General features: G+C 38.5%; 1 protein-coding gene across 1 annotated transcript in view; it reads right to left on the minus strand.

The window, feature by feature from the left end:
- Window positions 1-3,170: 3,170 nt before the first annotated feature.
- LOC6031380 (vesicular glutamate transporter 1) overlaps window positions 3,171-12,629 on the minus strand; it is an 86,667-nt gene continuing 77,208 nt past the window's right edge. The window contains 1 exon segment of the mRNA XM_038255534.1: window positions 3,171-4,309. Coding sequence (XP_038111462.1) covers window positions 3,917-4,309 — 393 coding nt within the window. The 3' untranslated portion in view covers window positions 3,171-3,916.

Below are 12,629 nucleotides of genomic sequence, written 5' to 3' on the forward strand. Positions count from 1 at the left end.
TTAAGCTGCCAAAGATTGATTTACATTCTTCCATGATGACGACTACAAACCTTCCTCTCAGATATAAAAATCATGTAAGGCCCAATTCTATTTTGAATGCATTTTCATTCAAATTACTCGCAATATAAAAAACGCTTTTGTCAACAGTATAATATACGTATCTTTATTTCTGTCTCATAATTTGAATGCTTCAATATTTGTTAATGTCCTTTTTTGTTTTGTTCACTTTACATTTCGTTATTCGGTTACTATTGGTTGACAGTTTTCTCTAACTGCTCGGTTTTCTAAGTTGTGTATCATATAGTTGTTTTTTGTTTTGTTCAGTGTGCCATTATTCAGTACTATTTTACCAGCATACATTTTAATTATTTTTCTCTTCATCGTACATGTATCTTATCTTATTCGCTAATTTTGATGTTAACACAATGAAGAAACACTGCTTTTTTATTTGTTGCACATGATTATACAATATGGGTAACGTAATTAAGTGTGATTTAATGTTTGCTATCTGCCATTTTATACACGGGAGACTATTGCAGCGTAGTATTTGAGATTTGTCTAAATATTTTCTGCGCCGAATACTTAACCAGTGACTACTCAGTATAACTAGTTGTAAAACAATTAACCTACATTTTGGTTTCGTGTAATGTTTTTCTTTATATTCTTGTCCGTTGTTTTTAATACTGTTTGACTCCTCCTTCTCACCTTTATTTTCACTTTCAGAATGTGTGTTTTTTTTTTTTGGTATAGTTTCTGAACATTCGATTTTTTTATATGCGTTTTCTATGTCTTATTATTTCAACAACACTTAAGAGGGAATGTAAACAGAAGCACCGTTTAACGGTGAACCATTATGAACTGATAACACTTTTTGTTGTTTATATTGGTTTATTGATTTTTTTAAGGTTACACCAAAGATTTATTCGTTTGAATTTTTTTCAAGTTATTTGCAATTTTATTTATTTTTTTTAAATTTTGTTGGGAAGGATGATCTACTTACAACATGGTTGATCCTTTCGAAAATATTTAATACTTTGTGCTAGGAAATGTACAATATACTTCAATAACATCACTGTAGACTTTAAAATTGAAACTGTTAATATAACTTATCTTTCATTAGCTAACTAAGGTTATCTACGATTTCACTAAAAGTTGAATTGATCTTGTTTAGGGGTCATCATACATCGTCAACTTAACCAGTTTTTAAGAAAAATAATAAATTTGCTTTGTTTACCCGTTTAATAATTCTCTAATAAGATATGCGTAATCTACAAACCTAAATCAATCAATTTAATTTTCAAAACCAATCTACAGTGCAACCAATTCGATCAATACTTAAAGTTATCTATACAATTTGTATTTCAGAACGCTTCCACTATGTACAAGAATGCAGCCAGAATATGGATTGCTGCCTCGTTTTATTATTTTGATATCATTTATCTCTTAATGATTATTATCTTATCAGCTAAGGTTTTATTGTATTTGTCACATTCGCAATTTTCCATTGTTTTTTTTGCGTAATAACTATTGAACCTAGAAGAAAAGAGTAACTTAAACCTTCAACTGCTTAAAGCAAACGTAACAGATTTCTTAAAGATTTAAATAGTTTTAATTTAAATTACGTTTAATAGTGAGACTTTTCCAACGTATATTATAGTCGTAACAGCTTACAGATGGAAAGAAATTTGCATAACATCTTAAAGGCTAGAGTTTTTTTTTTATTCATTATTGTCAACACAGCCTTTGAGAGTGAGAACACCTCAAATTAAGTTTAAGTTTCTTAAGTCTAGTTATTGTTTTGCGTCAGCAGATTTTATTTTTGCCTTAAATTATTTGTGTATGACATGCATTCCTCACTCATTCATCACTGTTTAATATAAGGTGTAAACAAGTTTGCATTATTGAAAGTTATGCTTTGTTTTAGTGACCTGGAATCCACTATAACTTAATCTTCAAATAAAAGTTCATTTTACAGTACACTTAGTAACTAAGTAAAAACTAGTTTCTGTTGTTGTTTATCTTTAGATTTGATAAAATAAAATTTTCGTTTGAAGGCAAAGTTGTAAAAACATATTTTCATGATATCATAAATTTACTAAAAGGATCCCAACTCAAAGTAATTGAAAAAAAAGTAATTGAAAAAAAATCAAGCGTCCAAATTATTTATAATATTCACGCAGTAAAATAGTATTAAGAAGAAATGTGAGTTTCCCCGAATTTCGAACAAAATCTATCATCAGCTCGGATGTTTTTGTTTTCATATTCTTGATAGGTATTCAATTTTTTTAAAATTGTAAATTTTGCATATAAAAAAAGTTATTACACTCTCAACATTCATCATTTCATTCATGCATTCTTAGATTAAAGTGAATCGTCTGACTCAACATAATTTCAAATTAGTTCATCTGTTTAAATTGAAATAATTGCCAGTATAATTAAATTTATTATTTCAATTATAATTATTTTATTTTTCTTTAAAAAAATTGGAGCCTTATTTTGAAAATAGTTGTTCAACCCACAGATAACAGACATCCAAGCTTAATAACAATTTTGTGTGAAAACATTGCAACGGTTAAATGATTCCTTCCTCATTTTGGCATTTATTTCACCGATCTTCTTCGAGTTTCCATCTCCGAGAGTGTTCAATAGAACTCTAGTCTTGAAAATCCCTAATTATGACAGTTTTTTTATCATGGTAATATATTTTAATGTAATATATTTTAATGCAATTTTACATAAATTATCTTGTTAAAAGAAATTTTTAACCTGCTGATTCAATTCTACCAAGTTTCTGATGATTCAATTGTACATTTTCGTTGACGTCTGTTATCTGTGATAAAATTTTGCTCTTTTTAAAAAAAACCGATTGAGTATGAAATTGAGAATGAGTCGAGTTACAGAATTCATCATAATAAATCGAAATAGGAGTTGCATATTAATCGTTTTCCTTCAAGTTTGTGTTTACTATGTGTTTGTGTAGTTTTAGTGTACATGCTTGAAATTGACTCTTTTAGTTGAAAGAAATAACTTTTTACAGAACTGAATCGTACGTGGGAAGTCAGATTCACCACACGCTGATTTCACTACGCTTTTTATCGTTTAGTGTTGGATTTCCTGGTTGGGCTATTGAACATTTTCATCTGGCTATTTGTTTTGTAGTGGGGTTTTTTTTATGGTCAACTAATACTTTTCGGGGAAACGATCGACTACAGTCCACGGTCAGTCGCGTTTGAACCTTTTTTTTTTGTTTGGAACACGCACACACTGACGTTAATGTACACAGTTAGGTTATGTTTGCTCTTAACTTTTTTGATATAATCCGCCCTTCGTGAAGCAACTTTTTAGGTGCTTGTTATTAACGAATGCTTTTTTTTATTGTTTTGCTACTATTCTTACATAAGTTTATGTACAGTTTTGTTTGTTTTTCATTACTTGTTAGTTATTTCATGTGACTTCGATACGTTGAGTGCTGCTAACATTAAGAGATAGTTTATAGATTTGATTTGATCTGCGCCCTAAAATAATTTTGCTGTCAATTTCAGTTGCTCATTATTTGTTAGTACTATCTAAGTTTTTAATTGCTTAAGCAGGGTTAATTTTCCTTCCTTACCACGATTCCTCCTAAGTACTCTTCGTCACTAGAGTTAAATTAGTATAGTTTTGATGATATTTATTTAACCTCAAATACTGCCATAGGTTATTGTTGCTCTCTCTCTCATGTTTTAATTTTCCACACAGGGAAAAGGGAGAAAACTGCACTGCCGAAAGTGTGTCCGTTCTACCTAAGATCACAATAAACGAAGCAAAGTCAGTTGAACCTCTCTTAACGTACACAAAGAAACACCCAGAGTTTCCTCCTCCTAAGTCTAAGTTAGTAGTTCGAGCTAAACGTTACGGTTTTCTTGAGCCGAGCAGGTCAATACGTGCGCTCAGCCGGATTGCCGTGTAAGTAAGCGTCCCGGGCTTCCGGCTGGACCGGTTCGTCCACCACCTGGGGGTACGCGAACGGGTTGTTGGCCACGTGCGTCACCGCCCCGTAGCTCACCGTTTTGGAGGGGTCGTGCATGGGAGCGCCGGCTCCGTCAGGGCCAGCTCCCGGCCCCATCCCGGCTCCGGCCGTCCCGTTCGGGTCGTTGAACGTGGTTTCCTTTTCGTACCCGCTGGCCACTGGGTCCCACGCCTTTTGCTCCTCCAGCGTCGGTTCGGCCCATGGTTGCAGCTCGCCGGACGCGAAGATGCCGTAGAACGTGATGCCCACCAGATGAACGCAGGCCGCTATCGTGAACACCGTGGACCAGCAGGATTTGGGCTGAAATAAAAAAAAAGGATAAATTGAGTTATTTAAAAATAGTAGTTTATGCAACAAGTTGCAAAAAGAGGATTTTTTCAGCACGAGTCGTACATTTATCCAACGAGGTTCACCGAGTTGGATGAATACGAAGAGTGCTGAAAAAATCAAGTTTTGCAACGAGTTCCATACAACATTTTTTGCAATTCCAAAAAACACACACTGAGTGAAATTTTATGTCAAATTTTCATGTATTTTGTCAATAAACCGTTTAAATCAAAAGTGTTACTTTTCGAAACAAGTGCTGAAAAGTTCAATTTTTCAGCACCCATTTGAGTGCTGAAAAGTAGAACTTTTCAGTATTTATTTTGAAAAGTGTTGCTATTCGATTCTGTTATTTTTGGTACAGAAAAGTAGGCTATTTTGTCGTTCAAGAATGACAGGAAAAGTAAATAGTTTCACGACGGAAAGGCAAAAAAAATGTTTTCGTACTCGAGCCTAAATCTGGCGAAAAAATGATATTCATTCAAAAATTTCATAAAAAAAATTGCAGAGCATTAAATTTCCGATGAGAATCACACTTTTTTTACAACATTTTTCCGATATTTTTCATAACTTAACTTTTACTTGGACCAATTTTGCTCATATTTGGCCCAGAATGCTAAAATAGCTCAAAGAACTGAAAGAATGATATTCAGCAAGTAGAGTGAGCATTTGAAAAAAAATCTCACAAATAATTCCCATTCCATGGGTCCATTTTGCGGGCATTTCAGGGCATGATCCCCTAGATGTACTGAGCCCAAAGCCCAAATATCTGGAGTTTTTTTTGAAAAGGTTCAATAAACCAAATTTCCAGTTTTTGATTTTTTGTGTTTTTTTAAACCACCTTGAGTCAGGGGTATTAAAAAACACCCAAAAGGCAAACACTGAAAATTTTGTTAAAAAAAACTCCAGATATGAGCTTGATTGGTTGCGACAGGACCTGGCGCTTTGACTTTGAAGTTTAAATGGGATTTAGCTCGTAAAATCGGTACGTTTGGGTTTTTTTCCAGTTTTGAGCCTCCTAACCTGGGTGATGAATAGAGAGAATTCGTAACGTGATTTTCGAATGATCCCACATTGTTTATATCTACAAAGTAGCAGACTGTTCAAGCACAAGCATGACTTCTTCTTATTGGTAAATGAGCTGTTTTATAATCAGAGGTGTGTGTTTTATTTTATCTAGTTTTTGACATTTTTTGATGGAAAATTGTGTGTGTTTTCATGTTTTGATCGGTTGTATGAGGTTTTTTTTACGGGTGACGAAGAACTGCGGCGAGAGTGTCATTCTGCGATGTCGCCAGTGGTGTCACGGTTCGCTCACTCGAATCGTGGTTCAAACGATACGTCATGACGCTCAAGTGTGGTTCGCTCATGATTGCGAACCAAGCACGAGCGAACCACGATCCGAACGCCTGCCGTGGTTCGCATGAACCCTTGCTCTCTCATCGCGAATGTGAGTAAGAGGGACCATCAATGAGCGGTTCGCAAGAAGAGCTAAAAAACAGCACTCAGAGAAAAACATTTCATGATTTTGACAACAGATCATACCCGCATAGCTCCAGTGAGTATGGTAGACTTTTTTTATATTATGTTGTTATGTCCTGGGTCAACAGAGGACTCCCAGGACCATCCACAAACGTGGACACTTTTTTGGAAATCTAAACCCCCTCCCCCCCCCCAACCTCCCCCCCCCCCCCGTGGACAATTTCCATTCAAATTAAATCCTTTTTTCTATGGAACGTGGTTAATCGGGGGAGAGGGGGGCACTCACCCTGAGATGTCTTCGTAGTTTATGGATGGTCCCTTGATAACTTTATCATTAACAAATTTGAACAATTTTGTGGGAGAGAGATCTGAGTGCTCGTGTGCGGTTCGGTCTAGCTTGTTCGTTAGCTCGTGGTGAAAGCTGGTTTTTCATAGTGAAAAGCGTTGAAAATCGGTTCAACATTTTTGTCACGTGAAGTACAGGTTGCTGTTTCGTACGGATAAGTGGAGTTTTTCGAGAAAACGTTAAATTTATGTGAAATCGAAGCGTTTGAATTCCAGAAGGAATTGGTTTGACGTGGACGGCCATGTTTTCTTTTCTTTCACCAAGCCAGAGCATCTCGTGAGAGCTGTGTTTTTTACAGAGAGAGAGAGAGAGGCTCGTTGCCTCGTGGTGTAGTGTTGGTGCAGTAAGGTCTTGGTTGTGTTTGTGTTTTGCTCTCAGAGAGCGTCTGGGAGTGGGAGTTTACGTGTGAGCTGTTTGGTTCGCCGATGACATGTTGTGTTCGGCGCGCGCATCTTGCAGTGGTGTTGTGAGTGTATGTGTATGGGGGTTTGTGGGGTGGCTGAGTTTGGGTAGCTGTGGAGTGAGTGTCCATATGAAGAGAGGCAGCTCCTTTCTCGGTGTTTCTGTTGGTGGCTGCATTTGCTGGTGCGAAAGCGAGACTGCGATGAGAGCCCAGCGCCTGCTAAGAGGTGCTGGACGAATGTTCAACGCTCGTCCGTCGCCCGAAGAGGAGGAGGCAGTGTCGATCGAGCAAAGGAAAGGATTTTTCGTAGCAAGCTGTGACCCGGGTCGATGCAAATATTTGGAAATGTGATGCACAAGATCTTCACGCCGCACCGAGCGATTTGTGCTGAAAAGCATATATTTTTCCGGGTCTTACAGACTTGCGGCCAGGTCAACCTTTGAAGCAGCAGCATGCAGAACCGGGTGAGCAAGTTCCAATAAGAATAATCTTTTGACAGATGTGAATGAGTATGCTTGTGTGAGTGAGAAACTGGGCCGAAACAACTTATCTAGATAACTTTTAATTAGGGGAGCGGTGCCATGTTTTGAGTACTGACGAATATAAAAACTTGTAATGTTAAAATAATCGATGTTTCTATTGTTTCGGCCCAATTGACAATGTGTGTGTGAGTGTATCCGTTTATTTTAGTTTTTATTGCAAGGTTTGATACAAAAAAAATATAGTTTATATACACTGTCGGTTTGGCCGCGCTCGTTTTGTTACGCATACAAATTATTCAACAAATATCGTCGTTAGGTTTTCCGTAAATCACAATTGGGTATTAAAGCCCTATGTAAATTTTTATGTACAACGGTAAAAAACAGCAATCTAAGCTTCATTTTAGGACCCAATTGTCTTTTTTATTGAAGAATTGTTTAATATGTCATAAAAAAATCTCATGTTTTTTATGATCTTATGTTTGATTAACTTTTTTAAAGTATTTAAGTTTACTGGTATAATACGTTGTGTGTAAGAGTTGGTATGAATGAGCTTGATATATATTAATCAATTTATTTTCTAGGTTTTTCAGGTTAAGTTCATAACTAGGGATAAAAAATACGCGCGCCAAATCGAACAAATTCTTCGTAAAATTTTGTTAAATCAATTACGTCATTTATTTATTAAGATTACATTGATTGTTTTGTGATTTTGAAAGCCCTTCCTATATCAGCGTTGATCAGAAGGTACGTCGTCGGGTAAATTGTGCAATTATTTTTCAAATAATGTGTTAAATTTTCACGGTGAGAAACTCATTTCTATAGAATCGTTTATCGAAAGACACGCTGACATTTAGGATAGACAATTAGCGCGCGTTTGTGTTTTTTTTTTAATTTTTTTGATTCGATTGTGAGTAGCGGGACTTCGCGGTTACTCTGCAACGCGTTTTTCGGAGCCTTTTATTCGATATTTTACTTTTCTTAAGTCCTTATTTCATCATCGTTGATTGTAAGGTACGCCGCCGGGTTTGTTCGTTGAAGTTATTGTTTTCATTTCATTACAATCGGTTACGTGGTGTCCTTTTTTTTCTTTTCGTTTATATTCGTTGATCGTAATAATTTATTCCAACTGGCAGTTTTAGTATTAACTCATCAAACTGTCGATTTTATGAAGCGTAAGCGTCTTTTATTTACCATTTTTGAAATTTGCTCGCGTTATCTAAATTAAACAAACAGTAAAAATATATTGATAAGTCCAGCCCATAGCACTACTGCTCGGTTGGCACTCGTTCCATTAAAAAAAACTTTTTAAATAATCAATTATGTATCTTTCCGCAGCCGGCTGCCTAAGATTGAAAATTTTCAACCGATAAACAAAATGCTCATGGTCACATCACTGCCACTCGTGAATCCTGACCTCATACCCATCTACTAACCCCCTCAAAACTCATGTGATACTTTGTCGGAGAAGCAGTCGATTGGGCGGTCTCTATCACTCAAGTATCGGACTAACATTCCCATCCACTTCCCCGTGACCCTACCACTGGTCGTGGCCGGCGCCGGTATTGATCAGCATGATAGGGACCTTTGAGAAGTTGCGAAGCGAGGAAAGATAGCACCCACTCATCTTCCACGGCTCGTGGATGTAACTTCTGGAGGTCCTGGTCAATAACGGAGTAGCAACTGCGGGTGGGCACCTATGCTTATGCTTATGCTTAACAAATTTGAACAATTTTGTGGGAGTGAAGAATAAAAACAAATAAGTTTTTTCTATCAGTGCCTACATTCTCCGTTGGCGAACCATTAGCTGAACGCTCTCTTTACTCCGTTCAGAGCGGAGCGGCAAGCGAGCAGAGAAATGATGATCGAAATTTTGGTTCGCGAACCGTTCAAACCCGCCGCTCTGAGCGTTCGATAAGCGCTCACCCGATAGGTTCGTCGATTGAGTGGTTATGATACGCTCATAAGCGAACCGTGACACCACTGGACTCCTTAGTAGGAATCCTTTGGTCTGTTGTATTGCGCGTATTCCCGAAAAAGACACGCGGCATACCAACCTCGAAACGACGCGCCGCACTTTCGGCAAATGCGCGCTGTCAAATCCCATACTGTGCGTTTTGTTTTTGTTGATCTTCTTCTTCGATTTGCATGGCATTGTTGCCGGGAATGTTTTTTATTGCACCAAAAGTGCAGAAAATCGCTGGCAACAATGTCTATGGCATTTTCTGAAATGCCGCACGGCGTGTACATTTGAAAGAAAAGGACAATACTCCACGTCCGTCGGTTGCCTGGGATACACATTTTCACATTGTTACCCATCAATCATTCGCCTCTCTTAACATGCTTCAATAGGGTGTAATAACAAAATCGATTTTCCAGCACAGCAATTTTTCAGTTCCCTTTTGGGTCCTAAACAACTCCTCAATGTTTGAGAACGATTGGTTTAGTCCTCACTTTGCGCAAAGCGATTCAATTATTCATATAAATTTGTATGGGAAAAATCATTTTTTTGAATTTTGATGATTCAAAAATCCACGTTTCACGCTATATTAAAACCAGATTCATATTCGGGTGCCTTGCAAGGTGCTCTAGAAATTTCCCGGTGCTAACTTGCTTCTGAAAGAAGATACAGCGTCCTCAAAACTCGTCTAAAACGTGATTTTCGAGCAAAAACACGTTTTAGACGAGTTTTGAGCAAGCTGTATCTTTTTATAGGACCAAGTTAGCACCAAGGTTGTTGCTGCACGCAAAGTGCTTGTGGATGGAGGTGGAAGATTCCTCCGACGACGATTTTCTTCCCGTTGTCGGAACGCGGAAGCGGCAGAAGACAAGTGACGACGGAGCCAACGTCGGAAATGGCACGAGGAACAGCTCCTCAACTACAACAAGTTCAGCCCGCTGATGGAGAACAACAACAACAATAACTATGGTAACCCAGCCGGGAAAGGAAGCGTCCCACCGGTTCCAGTGGCCAAGAAACCACCTCCTCTGGTGGTAAAGAATATGAGCTTCGGCAAGCTGAGGAGTGTAATGTTGTCGTGCACAACCAAGCCAACCCGAGCAGACGGAAATAACTTGGGAATAACAGGTTTTGATATTTAAAAATACTAAACGAATAACATTTTATGCTATTTATAACAAGATTTGTTATTTGTCGTTATGATTTTTTGGTAATTGGATTGTTATTGTAATAACAGACTAATAACAATTCTAGTTTTTTTTCGAACAAATTTTTGTTATTATTTTTTTGTTATTTTAACAACTAATCCGATCATCCCAATAACAGTTGGAGGTATTCTTCCATAACAAAAAATGTTATTCTAAAGTTTTAGCTTTCAATCAATATCAGACCAATAAATTTTTTTGTTATGATAACATAAACTGTTATTTAACTCTTATGCAAAAGTGATTTTCAAGAAGATTCCATAACACTTTCTGTTATTTTTACAGTATTTGTTATTGAAATGGCACACATTTTGGCAGCAGTGCGTGGCTGAATGGTGACGCTGTCCGCTTTGTAAGCGGATGATTCTGGGTTCGATTCCCATCTGCTCCAACCTTCCATCGGATGAGGAAGTAAAATGTCGGTCCCGGCCTTGGTTGTTAGGCCGTTAAGTCATTCCAGGTGTAGGAGTCGTCTCCATGCCATAAGTACAAACAACACACCAAACCAAGCCTACTCCTGTGGAATCGCTGGCGGCGGTTGGACTCACAATCCAAAGGTCGTCAGTCCAAACACTGGGGTGGAAGGTTCCTTGGAGTAAAAGAGGTTTGGGTGCTCTCCCCATTCGAGCCTTCGGACTCCTAGGTTCGAGCAGAAACTTGCAATAGAGACCACAAAAGACCCGAGGGTCGTTAATGTGGATGGTTTGATTTTTTTTTTTTTTTTGACATTTTGTTATTACCGTCTGTTCGGGAAATTACAAGCTGACTCCGTTTGGGATCAAATTGCTGTGTATATCCGTGGAGCGTTTCGAAACCGCGCGGACCCACTTGATTGCGAATAAAGTGGAGTTATATACCCACGAAAAACTTAGCGAGCGGCAACTCCGCGTCGTCGTCAGAGGACTTCCACCGGCTTCAACTGAATTCGTCAAGCAGAAACTCAAGGAATCGCACAACCTGGATGCTGTGGAGGTGTAACCATCAAGAAAAAAGGAGAGTTCGCTTCATCAGCAACCCCGTACATTGTTACGTTCCCCAAGGAACCTCAAGAAGCTAAAAGCATTTCACATCCGGTGGGAGGCCACCGGAACAAGCGGCCGGACGTGACTCAGTGCAGGAACTGCTTGCAGCTGGGTCATGGAACCAGGAACTGTCACCTCAAGAGGAGGTGCAACAACTGTGGGGGTCCCCACAAGACGGACGAATGCGAAGTCCAGGAAGCCCAGCCGGATCGGTGTGCCAACTGCTTTAGAGCCCACGAAGCCACAGACCGCAGCTGTCCCAAGCGTGCGGACTTCATCCGGAGGCGCCAGCAGGCGTCGAAACCGAAACCACCGGCAAGGAAGGCGGAGAAGCAGAGTCCAGCAGTTCCGGCGTTCACGCCGGCGAAGTTCCCTCCGCTGCCGGGCGCAGTCCCGGATGGAAAATCGAAGGATCGCCCTCGACCCGCAAAGAAACAGTGGCTCCCGAGACGGAGAAGGACGCTGGGGAGGTGCTCTACAGTTCGGCTGAGCTGTGAAGCATTTTCTCCGAGTACATCGCCAGGTTCAAGACCTGCAAGACCCGCTTGGACCAAGTAACCCTCGTCAATTACATGATCTCCAAGTATGGAGTTTAAGGAGTTAACTAAACACTCACTTTGGGAAAGTTGTAGAGCAAATTGCAGAGCATCCGAATATGATTCTGGTTTTAAGCGGTTACATATATGTAAATCGATAAAAAAAGTCAGAGGTTGGTGTGAGCACACACTTAATTTTATTTAAAAACTGTTATCAGGGCATTAAAATACACATTTTCATCTATTATCAAAACATTTTTGAAGAAATTTGGTTGTATCATTGCCGAGATATAGCTATTTGAAGTTAGCAGTTTCAAAAAACGGATGCCACGATATCTTAACACTGCCTTGACCAAATCGGCTCAAATTTTGTTGAAGACTCGTTAAACTGGTTCTGTGTGCATGACGAAGGCCGATTTTCAAAAAACTTATTTTAAAAAAAGATAAAAATATTTTTGTGTTTTTCAGTTTTTGATTTTTGTATTTTTTAAAAAAGCAAAATTTCAAAATCGGGCTTCGTCATGCACACGGTATATGTCTTGAGAGTCTTTACCCCAAATTTTAGCCAATTTGGTCCATCCCATCTCGAGATATCGTGGCACCCGTAAATTAACTCGGTGTTTCGAGAAAAACGCTCAGAAAGTTTGACAGCCTGCATTGCGCACGGCAAAATGTTGAGCTGAAAATCGTCTCTAACTCAGTTTAATCATGTAATATCTTCATGAAACTTTCAGGAGTGAATGAAAATCATCTTTTAGTGGATTCAAAAAAAAATTCTGTAATATGAAATTTTGTGATTTTCTTCATGTATGTAACCCCTTAATATAGCGGGAAACGTGGATGTCTCAAATATCAAAAGGGAA

The sequence above is a fragment of the Culex quinquefasciatus genome, chromosome 2 (genome assembly GCF_015732765.1).
Source record: "Culex quinquefasciatus strain JHB chromosome 2, VPISU_Cqui_1.0_pri_paternal, whole genome shotgun sequence".
NCBI classification, from domain to species: domain Eukaryota; kingdom Metazoa; phylum Arthropoda; class Insecta; order Diptera; family Culicidae; genus Culex; species Culex quinquefasciatus.